We start from the raw sequence: 19309 nt of genomic DNA on the forward strand, positions 1-19309 counted from the left end.
TGGACAGAGCAGCGTGTGGAGGCTCGCATCATGAAGTTTTGCTTCAGAAGGACTGCAGGAACGCATTAGGAAAGCCAAGAGAACCCACAGACCCTCTGAAGGAAACAGATTGTTCCTTGAGGAGGGCTGCCAGAGGCCCAGAGAGGCCACAGGGAGAAGGAAGCCTCCAGCTGAACTTTGTAACAATTTGAACTGATCAAGAAGCCTCCTGGCCAGAACCCAGAAAAGAAGGTATTTGTTCTAATGCTCTCCCTCCCCTTGCCCCCACACCCGAACTTTATGCATTTTAACATGTTTATTAGATTCACAGAATCTCTTAGCCTTTTGGAACTCCCTTGAGTTACACTTTTAAAGTCATTTCCTCTTTCTCAAGCCCCTGGCAACCGTTGATCTGTTTCATTCTTTTGCATATGGATATACAGTTTTTCCAACACCATTTATTGAAGAGATTGTCCTTTCTCCTTTGCATATACTTGACACCTTTGTTTAAAACCAATTGGCTGTAGATGTGTGGGTTCATTTCTGGGCTTTCTATTCTGTTCCATTGCTCAATGTGTCTATTTTTATGCCAGTACTATGCTGTTTTAAATACTGTTGCTTTGTAGTATAATTTGAAATCAGGTAGTGTGATGCCTCCAGCTTTGTTCTTTTTGCTTTTGTTTACCTTGGCTATTTGGGTTTTTTGGAGGCTCCATATGAATTTTAGGATTTTTTTGTATCTATGAAAAATAACATTGGAATTTTGACAGGTGTTGCATTGAATCTGTGTATTGTTTTGGGTAATATGAACAATTTAACAATATTAAGCCTTCCAATTCAAGAACACAGGGTATCTTTCCATTTGTTTGTGTCTTCTTCAATTTTTTTATTAATGTTTTATAGTTTTCAGTGTACAGGTCTTTTACCTCCTTGGTTAAATTTATTCCTAAGGATTTTATTATTCTGGTAGCTATTATAAATGGAATTATTCTATTGATTCCATTTTTGGAAAGCTCATTATTAGTGTAGATAAGCATTACTGACTTTCATATATTGATTTTATACCCTGAAACTTTATTGAATTTATCAGTTCTAACAGTTTTTTGGTGGAATCTTTAGTGTTTTCTACATAAAAGATTGTGTCATCAGCAGTGATATTTTCAATTCTTTATTTCCTATTTGGATGCCTTTTCTTTTTCTTGTTTTATTGCTCTGGCAAGGACTTCCAATACTATGTTGAATAGAAGCAGTGAGAGTGGGCATCCTTGTTTTATTCTAGATCTTAGAGAAAAGGGCAGACCTCAAAATTTTATCCGGACACTGCCTCTAGGAATAAAGACATTTTCCAGCTTCCCTTAAATCTAGTGTGGCAGTGTGACTAAGTTCTGGCCAGTGGTATGCATAAAGATGCCATATGCGATTTTTAGGAAGGTTTTCCTTTTTAAAATTAATTTATTTTTGAGATGGAGTCTCCCTCTGTTGACCAGGCTGGTGTGCAGCAGTGGGATCATGGCTCACTGCAGCTTTGACCTCGTGGACTCAAAGGATCCACATCAGCCCCCCGAATAGCTGGAACTACAGGTGCACGCTACCATGCCCAGCTAAGTTTTGTATTTTTTGTAAAGACGAAGTCTCATTTGTTGCCCAGGCTGGTCTTGAACTCCTGAGCTCAAGTGATCCTCCTGCCTTGGCCTCCAAAAGTACTGGGATTACAGACATGAGCCACTGTGCCTGGACTAGGGGAGGTCTCTTAAAATGAGTGTGATGAGAACCTCTTTGTCATCTTCCATTCCTTCTGCTGTTTGAAGCAAAATTTGTAAGGTGCCAGTTCATGAAATCAAAACATATTTTAGTTGGAAATCTGTATTAGTTTGCCATTGCTGCATAATAAATTACCACAAATTTAGCAACTTAAAACATTACCCATTTGTTAGCTCAGAAGTCTGGGCAAGCTCAGGTGAGTTCTATACTCAGGGTATCACGAATTTGAAAACAAAGTGTCAGCAGGCTGAGTTCTTATCTGAGGCCTCTGGATAAGAATCAGCTTCCAAGCTCATTCAGGTTGTTGACAGAATTCAGTTCCTTGCAGGTGTAGAATTGAAGACCCCACTTCCTTGCTGGCTGCCACCTTGGGGCTGCTTTCAGTTTCTAGGGGAAATCCACGTTCTTCATCACAGGCCCCTGCATCTTCAAGCCACTATACCATTTTATTTATTTATTTATTTATTTATTTATTGAGATGGAGTCTTGCTCTGTTGCCCAGGCTGGAGTGCAGTGGCATGATCTCAGCTCATTGCAACCTCTGCCTCTCAGGTTCAAGCAATTTCTGGCTATTTTTGGTTATTTTTAGTAGAGATGGAATTTCACCATGTTGGCCAAGCTAGTCTCGAACTCCTGACCTTAAGTGATCCAACCACCTTGGCCTCCCAAAGTGCTAGAATTACAGGCGTGAGCCACTGCGCCCAGCACCAGTAGACCATTTTCAATATTCAGTTGAAATATTCAATTTCATAATAGCATTTTAGCATTAGTGGTTAAATCTGCCTTGAAGTAGATTAACAGTACAACCTCTTAAGATATTTTCCCTTTTCCTCCTCCTTTTCCTCCTTCTCTCCTTTCAAAGGCCAAGAACACAACCAGTGTACAATCATCCTTCAAATAAGATTTAAAATTATTTTTCTTCTTTTTCTTTTCAGGGGAAAAAACTAGCAAAGAAACAAGAATAAACTAAGCACATAAATATTAAAAAGTTATTCAGGCTGGGTGTGGTGGCTCACGCCTGTAATCCCAGCACTTTGGGAGGCTGAGGCGGGCAGATAATGAGGTCAGGAGTTCGAGACCAGCCTGGCCAACATGGTGAAACCCCATCTTTACTAAAAATACAAAAAATAGCTGGGCATGATGGCCGGTGCCTATAATCCCAGCTACTCGAGAGGCTGAGGCAGGAGAATCGTCTGAATCTGGGAGTTGGAAGTTGCAGTGAGCTGAGATCGTGCCATTGCACTCCAGCCTGGGCGACAGGGCGAGACTCTATCTCAAAAAAAAAAAAAAAAAAAGTCATTGAGATTGAGCATACTTAAAGCTCGATTTTCATCTTTTCAAGCATTACATGCTGGTCACAGTAACTGTTCCAGTCGGCTTTAATGCTGTTCCTTGTAGAAAAATGAAAAGACAGGAAAAGAGAAGGAAAGAATCCTTAAGTCTTTTCATAGGAGAATTGCTTACCTAAATTAACATAGAAGTTTAAGTTATAGCTCTTGAGAATTTATATTTTAATATTTTATATTAATATTTTATTTTATAAGAGCCATATTTGTATAAATTAAAAGTTCTCTATTATCTTCATATACTGAATAAGTTAGCCCCACCAAATGATATTTTTGTGATTGTATCTTTTACTTTTTGATTTCTAAAATTAACATACAGTAAAAATGACAACATTTGGGTGTACGGTTGCACGAGTTTTCACCACCAGCATGATCAGGGTCCAAATTCCCTTGGTCTCCTGGACCACCACAGAGAGGAATTCTTTTATATTCTGCCTAGGAAATCAAAGCTTGGCTGACAGGCCAGTTGAAGCTGAGGGTAGAGGGATCAGCCATCTTGCAGTCCAACAAGGTGTTCTTTCAATCCTTGCATGTTAACATCAACAGGCTTTCATTATATATTAAAAGCATATTTATTTTGTACAATAAATAAATAAATAAATAAATAAATAAATAAATAAATAAAAAGATGAGGAGAAACAGTTTCATTGATACATGAAATTTAGGTAAACTGCTTCCTAGAGACACAATCCCCAAATCATTGGTGGTGCTGTCAGTGGTAAACCATTAAAAGATGCAACACGACCCCTGGGAAAGAGAGATGCTATACTTCGTTTCCACCCCTTCATCCACTCTGAAGTGAGGGAGACAGAACTGAGAAGACTCCTATTGCCATTCTTGGCACCCAGGCTGTAGGTGCCAAGGGGCACCTACAGGCCAGTGCCAAGTTGCCCTCAGCCCCACTTTGGCTTCCCTTCTATGCTCATCAGCACCCAAAGTCTGTAGCGGTCCGAGGTGGCAGGGGGCTGGTATGTCAGCACTGCCCCAAGTGTGTGCACACCCAGCAGGCTATGACAGCACCTGGGCTTGGCCTCGACTTTGCTCCAAGATTAGAGCCGGCACCGACAGCAAGGAGATGCCAGGCTATGGGAGCAGGGACTTCTAAGCCTGTGAGGGCAATGGGGACTTCCCTGACGCTCAAGAGTGTAGAGATGCCTGGTTCCGCAGCCGTGGTTTGGGCACCTGCAGCTACACCCAAAAGGGCAGGGCTCCTGCCTGCTCCCAGCACCCGCAAGAGCACAGGGAGGCCCGGCTTCACAACTGCGACCTGAGTGTCTGCATTTGAACCTGGCGAGCTCCTGCCCCACCAACTTGGAAGGTGTGGGGCTGTCATTGTCCCCAGCTCCGTAGCTCTGTGGAATGTACAGACCCAACTGCACCTCCCTGCTGCAGCTGGCGTGATGACAGTGTCCACTCCAGATGGGCCGTCACTGCCATCACTGGCTACTTGGGAGGCTGAGGCATGAGAATCACACACACACACACACACACACACACACACACACACCGGCTCCCCAACTGGTGTCTCACTAGTTTGAGTGCTCCCTAAGTCTACTGCCTCTGAGCCCAGCACAGCACTAGGAGTTGCCTAGGAATTGCGATTCTTGTGGCCCATCCAGCCTTTCAAGTTTATTTAGGACCCCAGAGCTCTTTAGCTCATGGTGGTGAGGCTTGCTGAAACTGAAGTTCCGACCTCTGGGATGGGTGATTTCCCTCTGGCTGGGGATGGTCTAAATGATCCCTTTCTAGGCACCTGCTGAGTTCTGCCTGGTGTTAGTAGCACTGAGTTCCAATGTCAAATCCCACAATCACTATGCTGTCCCTCCTGCAAGTACATATACTCTCCCTCCACACCACACAGCTGTTGCCTGAGGATTGGGGAAAGGTGGTGTCAGCAATTCAGGGCTGTCTTTCCTGCCTTCTCAGTGCCTCTTTAAGTGATATGAAGTTAAAACTAGGTACTATGATCATTCACCTCATTTTTTTATTCTTATGAAGGCGCTTTTTTGTGTAGATAGTTGTCAAACTTGGTGTTCTAATGGGGAGCATGACCAGTGGAGGCTTCTATTCGGCCATCTTACACTACCGCCTCTTCACTACTTTAAACCGTGCAGCTATGAGTGTGCTGTGTATACATTAATCTTTTTGATATGAACTCTAATTATTTCCCCAGAATATATCCGTAAAAGTAGAGTCTCTGAGCCAGAGAACATGAACATTTTTAAGGGTTTTGAAAGGTGTATAGATCAATGTCTTCCAGAATTGACATATTTTGTTACAAACAGGAGCATCTGATGATAAGACTTATTTCTATTTATGCCTTGTCAAACTTGGGTTTGTTAATTCTCTGACAATCTGATAGGTAAAAAACAAGATCTCATTGTAGTTTTAATCTGCATTTATTTGATCACAAGTCAGACAGATTTTTTCCCATTTTTCGGGCCATTTTTGGAGTTAAAAAGCTAGTTCATGTCACTTTCATTTTTGAGTAGGGGTTTCGTGTTTTCCCTGTTGCTTCATACTAACTTGTGATATTTTATCGGTATCAATACTTCATCACACGTCTCAGTTTGTCGTATGTCTTTAAACTATTTATGATACTTTAATTTTTCTGTTTCACTGTGAGATTTATTTATTTTATTAAAGTAATAGCTTTTTTGGAAGTTTAAATTGATATACAATAAACTGAACACATTTAAAGTTTACCATTTGGTAATTTTTTGACTTACGTACATCCCCGTTAAGCCATTACCACAATCGAGATTATGAATGTATCTTGACTGATCACCCCTCAAAGTGTCCTCTGGTCCCTTTACATTCTTTCAGCCCTCTCCATGCACCTTTCACATCCCCGGACAAGCAGTGATTTGCTTTCTGTCGTTAGATTCTTACTTTCTATTTTAAATCATTTTATGTCATTTTAAAAGAATTTTAAGAACTTTATGTAAATAGAATCATACAGAATATACTTTTTTGGTAACTAGTTATTAAAAATGCAAATTGAAAGCATAATGAAATACCACTACACATCTATTAGAATGATGAAAATGCAAAAGACTGACTCTATCACATGCTGGTGAGGATGAAGAACAGCGGGAACTTTCACATACTGCTGATGGGCACATCCATTGGCACAACCATTTTGGAAAACAATTTTGTATTTCCTTAAGAAGCTGAACATTCTCAAGCCTGTAATCTCAGCACTTTGGGAGGCCAAGGTGGACGGATCATCTGAGGTCGGGAGTTCCAGACCAGCCTGACCAACATGGAGAAACCCCGTCTCTACCAAAAATATAAAAATTAGCCGGGCTTGGTGGTGCATGCCTGTAATCCCAGCTACTCAGGAGGCTGAGGCAGGAGAATCACTTGAACTCGGGAGGCGAGGGTTGCAGTGAGCTGAGATTGCGCCATTGCCCTCCAGCCTGGGCAACAAGAGCGAAACTCCATCCCAAAAAAAAAAAAAAAAAAAAAAGCTAAACATTCTCCTACCATATGATTCAGACATTCCAATCCTAGGTATGTACCTTAGGGAAATGAAAGCATATATCCATACAAAGATTTGTACATAAATGTTCATAGAAGCTTTATTTGTAATAACCATAAACTGGGAACAACCCAAATGTCCATCAACAAATCAGTGTATAAATAAATACTATTCATATGACAGAAGAGTATTTATAAACAAAAAGGAATTAATTCCTGCAATACCCAGTAAGATGGATGAATTTCAAAATGATACCTTTTGACATACACAAGAACTTAATATTTAATGCCACCTAATCAATTAATCTTACATGAGTTCTGCCTCTATTGTTATATTTATAAGAATTTCCTTGCTCTTAAATTGAATATTTGACCACACAATCTTTTAATACTTTACTTCTACACTGTCATTTTAAAACCATCTAGAATTAATTTTGGTCTAAGATATAAGTTAGGGAATAGGCATTAACATCTTTTCTTATCTGGTTTGCTAGTTTTTAGGACTGCTTTTAATTATTTAGGCCTGAGTGTTTTGGTCTGTTCTTCTCAAATAGAAGTTAGTACCTGTCAGATAAATATTATATAAAACTAATGGGCATCAAACTGTAAGAGGAAATTTATGTGTAATTCTGATTTCCAACCAAACAAAAAAGTCATAATTTTAATGATTTTCGTATCATATAAGGAGACAATTTTGACAACTACAGCATAAATGCAATTTTGAATAATATTATTATGTTCCATTATTCTATAAGCATTCTATTTGTTTGTATTTATAGATGGCATTAGTATATAATATTTCACCATTTAGATTTTTTCATTTTCTCAGCATTTTAAATAATATTATATGGGAAAACCTTTGTGCCTATAACTTTTTACTTCTCTTGGATAATTTATGATGAACCAATTTCCAGAAGTAATGTTTAGTGGATTAAACAAGTAGAGTTCTGCTTCTCTGTGCTTATTTCTGCATAGCTTCCCAGGAGGATTATGCCAATTTTACACCATGGGTAGATACGTTTGAGTCACCAGCATCATGCCTTCCTTGCTTTCGGGGTGTACTACCAATGGTGGCTATGTATTCTGTCTGCTTTGTTACTCAAATGAATAAATAAATACCTCACAAGTCAATCTACCTAGCTGGGCAAACCTAGATTTTTAGCTCCTTTCTCTTCCTCCTTATACTCCATGGCAGCACCGTTCAGGTTTCCTTTCAAGAGAACTTGCTTCAGGGGGATAGTTGGTGGACAGCCTCAAGCTGTCATACTTCCAGACCAATGGTAGCCGTCACCCCATGTTCTCCAGGGGCTGTTCTCAGCCAAAGATTGAACCCCTGGGATATGAGAACCTGGCTATTCCTGCCCTGTGTGAGCTCCTCTGAGGGGCAAGCCTTGCTTTGGGCCTCCCCATCTGTTTGGCTGAGACTTTCTTAGAGCTGCAGTCTCAGTCTCCTTCTATTCAGTCCTCCTCTATCCCTCTCTCCTTTGATACGTATTAGGTCAACACTGCAGTCTGAAGGTTCTCCCTGCCTGTGGTTGCTCTCTCTCACCTTTGTCCATCAGAGGTGTGTTCTCCCAGTCAATCTTTCGCATGTCTAATTCTGTCTTGGCATTTTTCATTTGGAGGACCCAAACTGACAGATCCCCTGTGGACGAGTCTGCATGATGATTGTTCTCATCAGATAGATACAAACTCCAAATTAGTTATTAGATGAATGACAGAATGATAGAAGACAGAAGTTCTGGGGTTGGCTATAGATATGTGCCCCATAAGGAGGAGACTTGGCTAGTTCTTAACAATGTAGGAGGAACTGGAACTGCGGAAATGATATTTCTTTGAGTTGGTGGAGGTGATAGGAGTGGTTATTATGATGTTACGGTCGTTTGTTGCTTCTTGTTTTTCCTTTGTGTGTTTCTTCTCCTTGATTGCCAGTGGTTACCGATGAGCTGTGGTAGGTCAGGCTTCGGCAGGAAGGAGTAGTTGATGCAGCATTTTCTGAAAGAGTTGCACATGAACAATGCTGTCTCCTCCCGGTGGCAATGTGTCCTGCAGTATCCTGGGGTGTCACTCACACATTTTGACCCACCCCCACTGGCTGTATGGGAGAGGACAAGAAAGAGAAGTCGTGGTTAGAAGCAGCACAGGACTGCTAACCCGTCAGCGCCAGATGGGAGTGTTTGGCTTTCTGTTCTGAGATGTATCCTTAGGATGTTGTGCAAATGAGACTTGGGAAACCCAGTGAGGAGGAGACAGAATTTTCCTGGATTGATGGCCTTGGGGAACTCTGTCTGAGGAGCTCTTCTTCTTTGCCAGTATCTGCATCTTTGAAGCTTTTTGCTAAATTTGATACTGCAGAATAAGATGTATGGGTAAAAACAGGGGTGGCGAGCCAGGTCTTCCTGGTCAGGGAGGAGCTTGGATACTCAAAAGGGAGAAATGGGGCTATTCTCACTCAAACCACAGGCTCCCTTTTAAGGTGTTTCTGCCTTACTTCTTTTCATAGACTCTAAAACTGTAAATATCAGTCAACCTGGGGCAAAGTGGGAGGAGTCAAATCATTCTCCAAAACCATTAAAAAGAAAATAATGGTTACTAATGACAGGGCATTTTTGCATTCACACAGTGCTGGGCACCATTTCACCCTCTGGTAAAATCTGTTTACCTCAGTGCTCTGTGTCTGCCATTGGCTCACAGCAGGGGCCTCTTCGAGCACCCTCAGGCCTCTCTGGCTTTCTTCGCCTCCATTGCCTGGCCCTCCTCTGATCTCTCTCTCCCTGCTCTCTGTGTATCTGTCTGTCTCTTTCTGACCCTGCATTATCTCCTAGCCCCAGGGTTTGAGCTGAACCCATTGCTTACCATCCTGTGGGAACTAGCCCTCTAAGAGGTCTACTTCCATCCCCCACCTGCCAGCTTTCTGCTGAGCATAGGGATGGCAACCTCAATCTTTTCCTTCTAGGCTCAATATCTTCTTTGAGCTCCAACCCAGGGCTGATTTCAGTGGATGCACATGGTGATGACAGAAGCCTTCAGTGTGTCTTGGGAGGTTAGATAAAAGGAGCTCACATACATTGAAAGAAGATATTTTGGTTCAGGTTGAGGGTGACTATCATTTTAGAATAGAAAACAAATTTTTATAAAGGTTATATAGGGTGGTGTTTGGGTGTGGGATATCAAGGCTAGTGGTGGTTGTTAGGAGACCTCTATCTTAGACTGGAACTAGTGGAGTGAGCCCTGCCTCCACCCAACCTGGTTCATCTAGCACCAGAGCAACCAGATCTGCTAGTGTTCCTTGTTCCCAGTTCTCCCTTCCTCCTGTTTATCCAGTTTACCTGGGATCACTTGGGTCAGGAATCCAAGGGCTGCCCAGACCAGGAACAGGAACTTCATGGCTGAAGGGGTGACTTGGGGAGCTGGTGGTGGTTTAGTGGAGTTGGGTCCCTCTGTAATGTGCCTGGAGCTACTGCCTTTATAGGATTCTCATGACGCCAGGATACTGGGCAGTGAACCAAGGGAGACTTTTCTGTTACCCAGAGCAGTCAGATTAGATCAGAATGTCTACTGGACTGGAGCCTGGATTGATTTATTGAGCTCCTGTGTTCTAGACTGTTAGGAGGGGGAGAGGTAGAGCAAAGAGTGCATCGGTTCCCAGCATTCATCTCTAAAGCTATGCATTCCAGCCAGTGTTGGTGAGATGTAGGGAAACGAGCATTCTCTTGACATTGTTGCTGGAAGTGTTAATTGGTAGAGTTTTTCTTTTTAGCACAATTTGGCAATATACATCAGAAGCCTTAAAATGTGCCAATTTTCTTTACTCAGAAACTTTGCACCTTGGGCTTTTGTTTAATGGGAATAATTGAACAAGTACATAAAGAGGTTTATCTCAACATTACAGTAACAGAAAACCAAAAGCCACCTAAATGGTGATAAAACATGGATCTAATCTAATACAGAAAATATAGCATATAATAGAGCAGTATGCAGTTTTTTTTTTTGTTTGTTTTTTTTTTTGAGAAGGAGTCTTGCTCTTTCGCCCGGGCTGGAGTGCAGTGGCCGGATCTCAGCTCACTGCAAGCTCCGCCTCCCGGGTTTTACGCCATTCTCCTGCCTCAGCCTCCCGAGTAGCTGGGACTACAGGCGCCCGCCACCTCGCCCGGCTAGTTTTTTGTATTTTTAGTAGAGACGGGGTTTCACCGTGTTAGCCAGGATGGTCTCGATCTCCTGACCTCGTGATCCGCCCGTCTCGGCCTCCCAAAGTGCTGGGATTACAGGCTTGAGCCACCGCGCCCGGCCGCAGTATGCAGTTATTAAAAATGATGAAAAAGTATAAAAATGTAGGCTACAAGATATGCATCTGGAATAACTTAATCTTTGATAAAGAAACATCTATGTACCAACATATGTAAGTATATATGTACATAGTATGTATATCTATCTATCTATCTATCTATCTATCTATCATCTCTCTCTCTTTCTCTATCATTTATTTGTCTAAAATGTCTGAGTTTGGAGAGAATGATTGTGTGTACTTTCACCATCAGAAAAAAAGATAGTTTATAGAAAAACTACTTATTGTTTGAATTTTAATATGAATACTCTTGCCCCTAAATTTTTGCTTTCTTCCCCTAGAGTTTAAGGTTTCTGGAGGTTGGAGACTTTGCCATCTCCATGTTCTTCTCAAGAAATATTTTGTGTTTTCCTCCCCACAGTGGCGTCCTTTGGACTGTGTTTTTCGTCGAGACAGTTCTTTTGTGTTCCAGCTCACTTTTCCAGAATCCTTTCTCGGATGTGGTGCCTGTCGTATAAGGGAATAATCTCAGGAGTCCTGGTTTGGGTCAACTGAGTAGAGCAACTCTAGCTTCTCACGTTTTCTTGGTCTAAAAAACCTGGTTTGATTGCAGGCACAAAACAAAACAAAACAAAACAAAACAAAACAAGATCCGGGATTTGGTAAGAATATGTCCCAAGACTTTAGCAGTCTTTACAGTCGCTCAGATTTGTAAAAATATCTTAAAATCTGTAATTGTTCCAATGAAGTTATGTAAATTATAATCCTAAAATATATACAACCCCCTTTGTGCCTTTGGTAAACCTACAACCACAGAAGCAAAGGCTTTTGTGTTTCTGTGCATAGTCTTCAATCAGTTAATTGTCTTTTTACCCTTCACTTGTTAAGCAGTGATGCCATTTATTTTCTCCTTGTTTCCATACAGCATGCACAGTCCATTGGATGTCATAAATGTAAGTCACTCCAATTTCCTCAACCTATTAAAAAATCTTTTCATTTAAAAATAATTTAAAACATACCAGCTACAAAATACAAATTGTACAATACCCTTTTCCCAGCTCCCCTGAGATTTGCCTATTGTTGACATTTTGTCTTTCTTGCTTTACCATTTGCCCCACCTCTCTGTATCTATAGATATATATATATATATATATATATATATATATATTAGTCTCTCTAATTAGTCTCTCTCTCTCTTTGTATATTTTCTTTTTTGAATCTATTAAGCATAAGTTATATGTTCATTGCCTTATATTATCGTGACCTTTTACTCCCAAATAGTTCAGTGTGTATTTCCTAAGAATAGGGATATTCTTCTGTATGACACTACAGTTATTAGTTCCATAAATTTAAATGGACACCACTTTTATCTAGTCTATCATCTATCTATCTATCTATCTATCTATCTATCTATCTATCTATCTGTATTCCAATTTGCCAGTTGACCTAATAATGCCTTTTATAGCATTCATTTCCTCCTTCAGTTGAGATTGCAGTGTCAGGTCAGATATTGTATTGATTTTTAAAATGTATTTTTTAATTAAAAATTTTATTTTTAATTGACATAATAATTATACATATTTATGGGATACAGAGTGATATTTCAATACATGTACACAATGTGTAATGATCAAATCAGGGTACCTCAAACATTTCTCATTTCTTTGTGTGAGAACATTCAAAATCCTCTCTTCTAGCTGTTTGAAAATATGCAATAAACGATGTTGGCTACAGTCACCCTACAGAGCTACAGAACCCTAGAACTTATTCCTCCTATCTAGCTGTGATTTTGTATTTGTTAACCAACTTCTCTGTATCCCCTTCTACCTGCTACATTGTTTTACTCTCTACTTCTGTAAGCTCAACTTTTTTTTTTTTTTTTTTTTTTGAGATGGAGTCTCGCCCTGTCTCCCAGGCTGGAGTGCAGTGGTGCAAACTTGGTTCACTGCAATCTCTGTCTCCCAGGTTCAAGCGATTCTCCTGCCTCAGCCTCCTGAGTAGCTGGGATTACAGGCACCTGCCACCACACCCAGCTAATTTTTATATTTTTAGTAGAGATAGGTCTTTTTTCAGCTCCTAGGAGAAAGGGCACTTGTCTCAAACTCCTCGCCTCAGGTGATCTGCCCGCCTTGGCCTCCCAAAGTGCTGGGATTACAGGTGTGAGCCACAGCACCTGGCCTGTTAAGCTCAACTTTTTTAGTTACCACAGATAAGTGAGAATGTGCAGCATTTGTATTACTGTGCCTGACTTATCTCACTGAACATAATGTCCTCTAGGCCAGGGGTCCCCACCCCTGGGCTGTAGATTGGTAGGGGGCCATGGCCTGTTAGGAACTGGGAGCACAGCAGGAGGTGAGTGGCAGGTGAGCATTACCCTGGAGCTCTGTCTCCTGTCAGATGCACAGAAGCGTTAGATTCTTACAGGAGCACAAACCCTATTGTGAACTGCACATGTGAGGGATCTAGGTTGCACACTCCTTATGAGAATCTAACTACTGCCTGATGGTCTGAGATGGAACAGTTTCATCCGAAAACCATCCTCCCACTCCCTTCCAACCATGGAAAAATTGTCTTCCACTATACCAGTGCCTGGTGCCTAAAAGGTTGGGGACCACTGCTCTAGCTCATCCATGTTGCCATGAATGACAGGATTTCATTCTTTTTTATGGCTGAATAGTATTTTGTTGTTTAAGATATTGTATCCTGTGTTTTGTCTCTTTAATTTATTGCATTAGTCAGAGTTTTCCAGAAAATAGGATGGAGATATGAGATAGAGAGAGAGAGATAGAAAGAGATTTATCTTAAGGAATTGAGGACTAAACTCTGATTTTTTATCTTGCCCAAATTCCTACCTAAGGGATCTAGGGAGTTATGCCCTACAAACCATAAATTCTTATCAGATGGGTTTTATTTGACCCTGCATATTGTGACTTAGTTTTCAATCTGATCTGGCATAACAAGGAAGAAAATCACAATGTCTTGGCCAGGTTAGGTGGCTCACACTTGTAATCCCAGCACTTTGGGAGGCCGAGGTGGGCGGATCATGAGGTCAGGCGACCGAGACCATCCTGGCTAACACGGTAAAACCTCGTCTCTAGCAAAAACACAAAAAATTAGCCGGGCGTGGTGGCGGGCACCTGTAGTCCCAGCTACTCGGGAGGCTGAGGCAGGAAAATGGCGTGAACCCGGGAGGCGGAGCTCGCAGTGAGCGGAGATCGCACCACTGCACTCCAGCCTGGGCGACTGAGTGAGACTCTGTCTCAAAAAAAAAAAAAAAAAAAAAATTACAGTATTTTACCACAAAATATATTGCCTTGCCATCTTTGAAATTGCCCTACAAAATCTTTTGTGGAAAAAATTCACTTTCTATAGAGAATCCCTCGCCTCTCCCCCGCCCTTTTTTCCCCCTTCCTCTCCAGATCCAGGAGATAATCAGCTAAGAGCCAGGCACCCTTTTAGGTCTGATAAGAAACATGTTACAATCTGCTCTCTCTCTCTGAAGTCTGCTATCTGAGAGATTTCTCCGCACAATAAAAGTTGGACTCCACAATCCTTTATGCTAACCTGAACATTCCTTTCCATTGATCCCAGGTCTTCAGATAAACTCAACCAATTGTCAACCAGAAAATATTTAAATTTACCTGTAGCTTTTAAGTCCCCGTCCTCCGCCCCGTGGGGACTTCCAAATAACCAATGTATTTCTTAAAGGTATTTGATTGATGTCTCATGCCTTCCTAAAATATACAAAACCAAGCTGTACCCTGACCACTTTGGGCACATGTTCTCAGGACCTCCTGAGTGCTGTGTCACGGGCCATGGTCACTCATATTTGGCTCAGAATAAATCTCTTAAAATATTTTACAGAGTTTGGCACTTTTCGTCAACAATAATTTGGTGCCCAAACACATGAGGCCTCAGAGAAGACTCAGGACCCTAAAAGAGTTGCCCAAAACCAGAGCTAAGGTACCACCAGCAGGGGGCCCATTGAAGCTTCGAGCTTCTTTGGTGGAACTGGTAAGTCCTCCTGAGCCCCAGACCTCCCTTTGGTTAACGGTCCTTGATTTATTCTGAGCTGGTTTTCTCCTAAGAAGTTGTTGTTTAAGGATCCTAATTCTAGTTGGGAGATGCATTCTAAAAGGAATTCTTGATTGCTTTTTCTCCTAAAATCTGTCTAAATTTGGTTTATCTGTGTGCATTTGTGTGAGGAACTGAACTGTTGTTTTCATAGATAAATAAGAGACTGAGTTTTTCAGCTCCTCCCAGCCAAAGGCACCCCTGGGTGACTGGGGCCTCGTGGGAGTGTCTGGGGGTTAACCCCCCACAATGTGCAACAGCTCTGCAGGGAAATTTCCAACAAAAAATAATTTTAAAAATGGCTCATCCAGGAAATGCATATAAGGATAATCACCCAGCATTGTTTTTTTCTTTCTTGAGACAGAGTCTTGCTCTCTCATCCAGGCTGGAGTGCAGTGGCACGATCTCGGCTCACTGAAACCTCCACCTCCCAGTTTCAAGCGATTCCCCTGCCTCAACCTCTCGAGTAGCTGGTATTACAGGCACCTGCCATTTTGATCCAGCAATCCTACTACTAGGTATCTACCCAAAGGAAAAGAAATAATCACATCAAAATATATCTGCACTTGTATGTTTATTACAGCATTATTCATGATGGCAAAGATATGGAATCAACTGATTGTCCATCAATAGATGATTGGATAAAGAAATTATGGTCTATATACACAATGGAATATGAGTCCTCCACAAAAAGAATGAAATGTCTTTTGCAGCAACATGGAAGGAACTGGAAGCCATTATCTTAAGTGAAGCAAGTCAGACACAGAAAGATAAGTATCATATGTTCTCACTTATTTTACTTATGTATTTATTTTGAGACAAAGCCTCACTCTGTTGCCCAGGTTGGACTGCAGTGGGGCAATCTTGGCTTGCTGAAACCTCCACCTTCTGGGTTCAAGCGATTCTCCTGCCTCAGCCTCCTGAGTAGCTGGGATTGCAGGTGTCCACTGCCATGCTCAGCTACTTTTTATATTTTTAGTAGAGATTGGGTTTTTACCATGTTGGTCAGGCTAGTTTTGAACTCCAGACCTCAAGGGATCTGTCCACCTCGACCTCCCAAAGTGCTGGGATTACAGACATGAGCCACTGTGCTGCCCAATTTATCACTTTTAGAGAGTCAATGTGATAATTTCAGAACCATCACTGACATTCATAGTGGGTGGGGGAAGAGCCCTCTCCTGCCCTGCTCAGGCCTGTCTAATTACCTGTAGTGTGTGTGTGTGTGTGGGGGGGGGGGGGGGGTTGGGGATGTGTTTGCTATTGTGGGGGAAATATAATTAAAAACAAAATCTTCTCTTAACCTAGAAAACCTCTCCACAAAGGTAGCAGAGAAAGAAAACAATTGCCATTGAATAAGCATTGAACCAGAATGTGATGCACATCACAGGCAATTCACTAAGAGTCTGCAAAGACAAAAAGAAATCCTACTTGTTTATATCCTGAAGAAGATAAAAACCCATTACAGATATGCTCTCAAGACAAACAATAACTGGTTCTCAAATAGGAGAACTTAGAAGTACCATTTGACATACACATAGTTTAGGTTCACCTGATAGTTGGAGTGGCCATCTGTTTTCGCTAGTTGGCTTTAACCAAAGGAAAAATAAAATTCTCACATCCTTGTGACAGGAGGTGGTTTTGTAACTTGGAGCAAGGAACTTGCCAAAGTTAGAGTCCTACCCACACATATAAATTCAGAGATAGGAGCACTATCTTTCTGGATGCTTACATTTCAAAGAGATGGCTCCTAGGTATTTGAGAAAGATATTCCTGGGTTGTAAAACTGGCTAGAGGGCTATTTACATTTTAAAAAGATTTACATACATTTCAAAGAGACAGAGAAAGAGAAGAGTGGGTGGGGGGGGCGGTTGGGTAAGTCTCTTTCCTTATTTTTAACGGGGAGAGAAGTCTCATATTTAATTTGTATTGCCCTCACGCTATCTGATTGTTGTTGGCTCAAAGCAGGTATTTGGAAGTGTTTCAAACTATCCCTATTACATGTATATGTCTTTATTCTAATTTTAAAAAGTTAGTTTTTTCTTTCTTTAGTTTCTTGAATTAGTTTCTTATTTTTATCTTCCTTTTATGTGTTTGTGTTTTGCTTTAATTACACAAATAGTGCACAATATATTTTCTTTTAATTTTGTGAATTTTAAAAACAATTGTGCACATTGATCAAAATTACGAAAATAAAAAGTTTCTGACAACACCAATTGCTGATGAGGTTGCAGGATAACTGGAAATTGCAGTCACTTTAGAAAATGGTTTGTCAGTTTATTTGAAAGGTAAACATACATGTACCTCAGGACCTAGCAATCCTAAACCTGGTATTAACCCTAGTGAAACAAAAACTTACGGTCACACAAACATCTGTAAAAACTGCTCATATCAACTTTATTTTTCTTTATTTATTTGTTTTTGAGACAGAGTCTCTTTCTATTGCCCAGGCTGGAGTGCAGTGGTGCAATCTTGGCTCACTGCAACCTCCACCTCCCGGGTTCAAGCGATTCTCCTGCCTCAGCCTCCCAAGTAGCTGGGACTACAGATGTGTGCCACCATGCCCAGCTAATTTTTGTGCTTTTAGTAGAGACAGGGTTTCACTATTTTGGCCACGCTGGTCCCGAACTCTTGACCTCAAGCGATACTCCCACCTCGGCCTCCCAAAGTGTTGGGATTACAGGGGTGAGTCACCATGCCTGGCCATCAAAGAAACTTTATTTGTGATAGCCAAAAGCTGGAAACAACCCAAATGCCCTTCAGTGAGTGAATGGGTAAACAAAGGTACCACATCCATAGAATACAATCATGCTCAGCAGTAAAAAGGAATGAGTTACTGATACTGGTAGGAACTTGGAGGAATCTCAAAGACATGCCATTATTAGGTCGTTCTCACATTGTTGTAGAGATATACCTGGGACTGGGTCATTTATAAAAAAAAAAAAGAGGTTTAATTGACTCACTGTTTGGCAGGCTGTGTAGGAAGCATGATGCTAGCATCTGCTCGGCTTCTGGGGAGGCTTCAGCAAACTTACAATCATGGCAGAAGGCTAAGCAGGCACATGGCATAGCCAGAGCAGGAGCAAGAGAGAGAGAGTGGGGAGGTGCTCCATGCTTAAACCAGATCTCCGCAGAACTCGCTCACTATCCTTAGGACAGTACCAAGGGGATGGTACTGAACCATTCATGAGAAATCTGTCCCCATGATCCAATGGCCTCTCACTAGGCTCTACCTCCAACACTGGGGATTACAATTCAACATGAGATTTAGGTGGAGACACAGATACATGCCATATCACATGCTGAGAGAAGCTGGTCTCAAAACGTTAAATACTAGGTGATTCCATTTATGTCACATTCTTGGAAAAGGAAAAATTACAGTGATGGAAAATAGATCAGTGGTTGCCAGGGGTTATGGGTGGGGTGAAGGTTTGACTACAGAGGAGTTAGCATCAGGGAACTCTTTCTTAGGGTGATGAAACTGTTGTAAGTCCTATTTGTGGTGGTGGTTACATGAATCTAAATATTTATTAAAATCTATAGAACTTCTACCAAAAAAAGATCACATTTACTCTACACTTAAATTGTAAAAAACAAATAATTTATTACACTGTATTTGTTCTTCAGCTTCCTTTTAAAATTTCAGTGATAGGTTCAACAGCTCTTTTTATATCTAAAAATATAAATGTCCATTATTCTTTTCTATTGCTGCATAACTTCACATATATGGATGTAGTGTGGTTCAGTTAAAAGTCCTCTGTCACATAAACTACATGTACTTTATTTTTCCAATTTTTCCTTTTTTTTTTGAGACAGTGTCTTGCTCTGTCACCCAGGCTGGAGTATGATGGCACGATCTTGGCTCACTGAAACCTCTGCCTCCTAGGTTCAAGCGATTCTCCTGCTTCAGCCTCCTAAGTAGCTGGGATTACAGGCATGTGCCACCACTTCTGGCTAATTTTTGTATTTTTAGTAGAGGTGGAGTTTCACCATGATGGCCAGGCTAGTCTTGAACTCCTGACCTCAGGTGATCCACCCGCCTCGGCCTCCCAAAATGCTGAGATACAGGTGTGAGCCACTGTGCCTGGCCCATTTTTTCCTTTTAAAAACAAAATAAAAATTTTTTTTTCTTTTTTTTTTTCTGAGACGATGTCTCACTGTCTCACTCTTGTCCCCCAAGCTGGAGTGTGATGGCACCATCTCAGCTCACTGCCAACTCCGCCTCCTGGGTTCAAGTGATTCTCCTGCCTCAGGCCCCTAAGTAGCTGGGATTACAGGCTCCTGCCACCATCCCAGGCTAGTTTTGGTATTTTCAGTAGAGACGAGGTTTCACCATGTTGTCTAGGCTGGTCTCGAACTCCTGACCTCAGATTATCCACCTGCC

The 19309-nt window shown here is 41.3% G+C and overlaps 1 protein-coding gene across 1 annotated transcript; it reads right to left on the bottom strand.

Moving 5' to 3' along the window:
- Window positions 1-6644: 6644 nt before the first annotated feature.
- On the bottom strand, window positions 6645-10247 carry DEFB132 (defensin beta 132). Its single transcript, XM_033185346.1, has 2 exons — window positions 9899-10247; window positions 6645-8664 (listed from the first exon to the last, which is right to left on the bottom strand). The coding sequence occupies exons 1-2, from the start codon at window positions 9954-9956 to the stop codon at window positions 8435-8437; spliced, it is 288 nt and encodes a 95-aa protein (XP_033041237.1). The 5' UTR covers window positions 9957-10247; the 3' UTR covers window positions 6645-8434.
- Between the last annotated feature and the right edge of the window lie 9062 nt (window positions 10248-19309).

Source organism: Trachypithecus francoisi, unplaced genomic scaffold (assembly GCF_009764315.1).
Source record: "Trachypithecus francoisi isolate TF-2019V2 unplaced genomic scaffold, Tfra_2.0 Lachesis_group21, whole genome shotgun sequence".
NCBI lineage: Eukaryota > Metazoa > Chordata > Mammalia > Primates > Cercopithecidae > Trachypithecus > Trachypithecus francoisi.

Bases quoted from the DNA above. Each gene is read 5' to 3' on its own strand.
- DEFB132 (XM_033185346.1), bottom strand. From the start codon at position 9,956: ATGAAGTTCCTGTTCCTGGTCTGGGCAGCCCTTGGATTCCTGACCCAA. The intron at 8,665-9,898 runs GTAAACTGGATA...TCTCCCATACAG, and splicing joins CCTGACCCAAGTGATCCCAG to CCAGTGGGGGTGGGTCAAAA.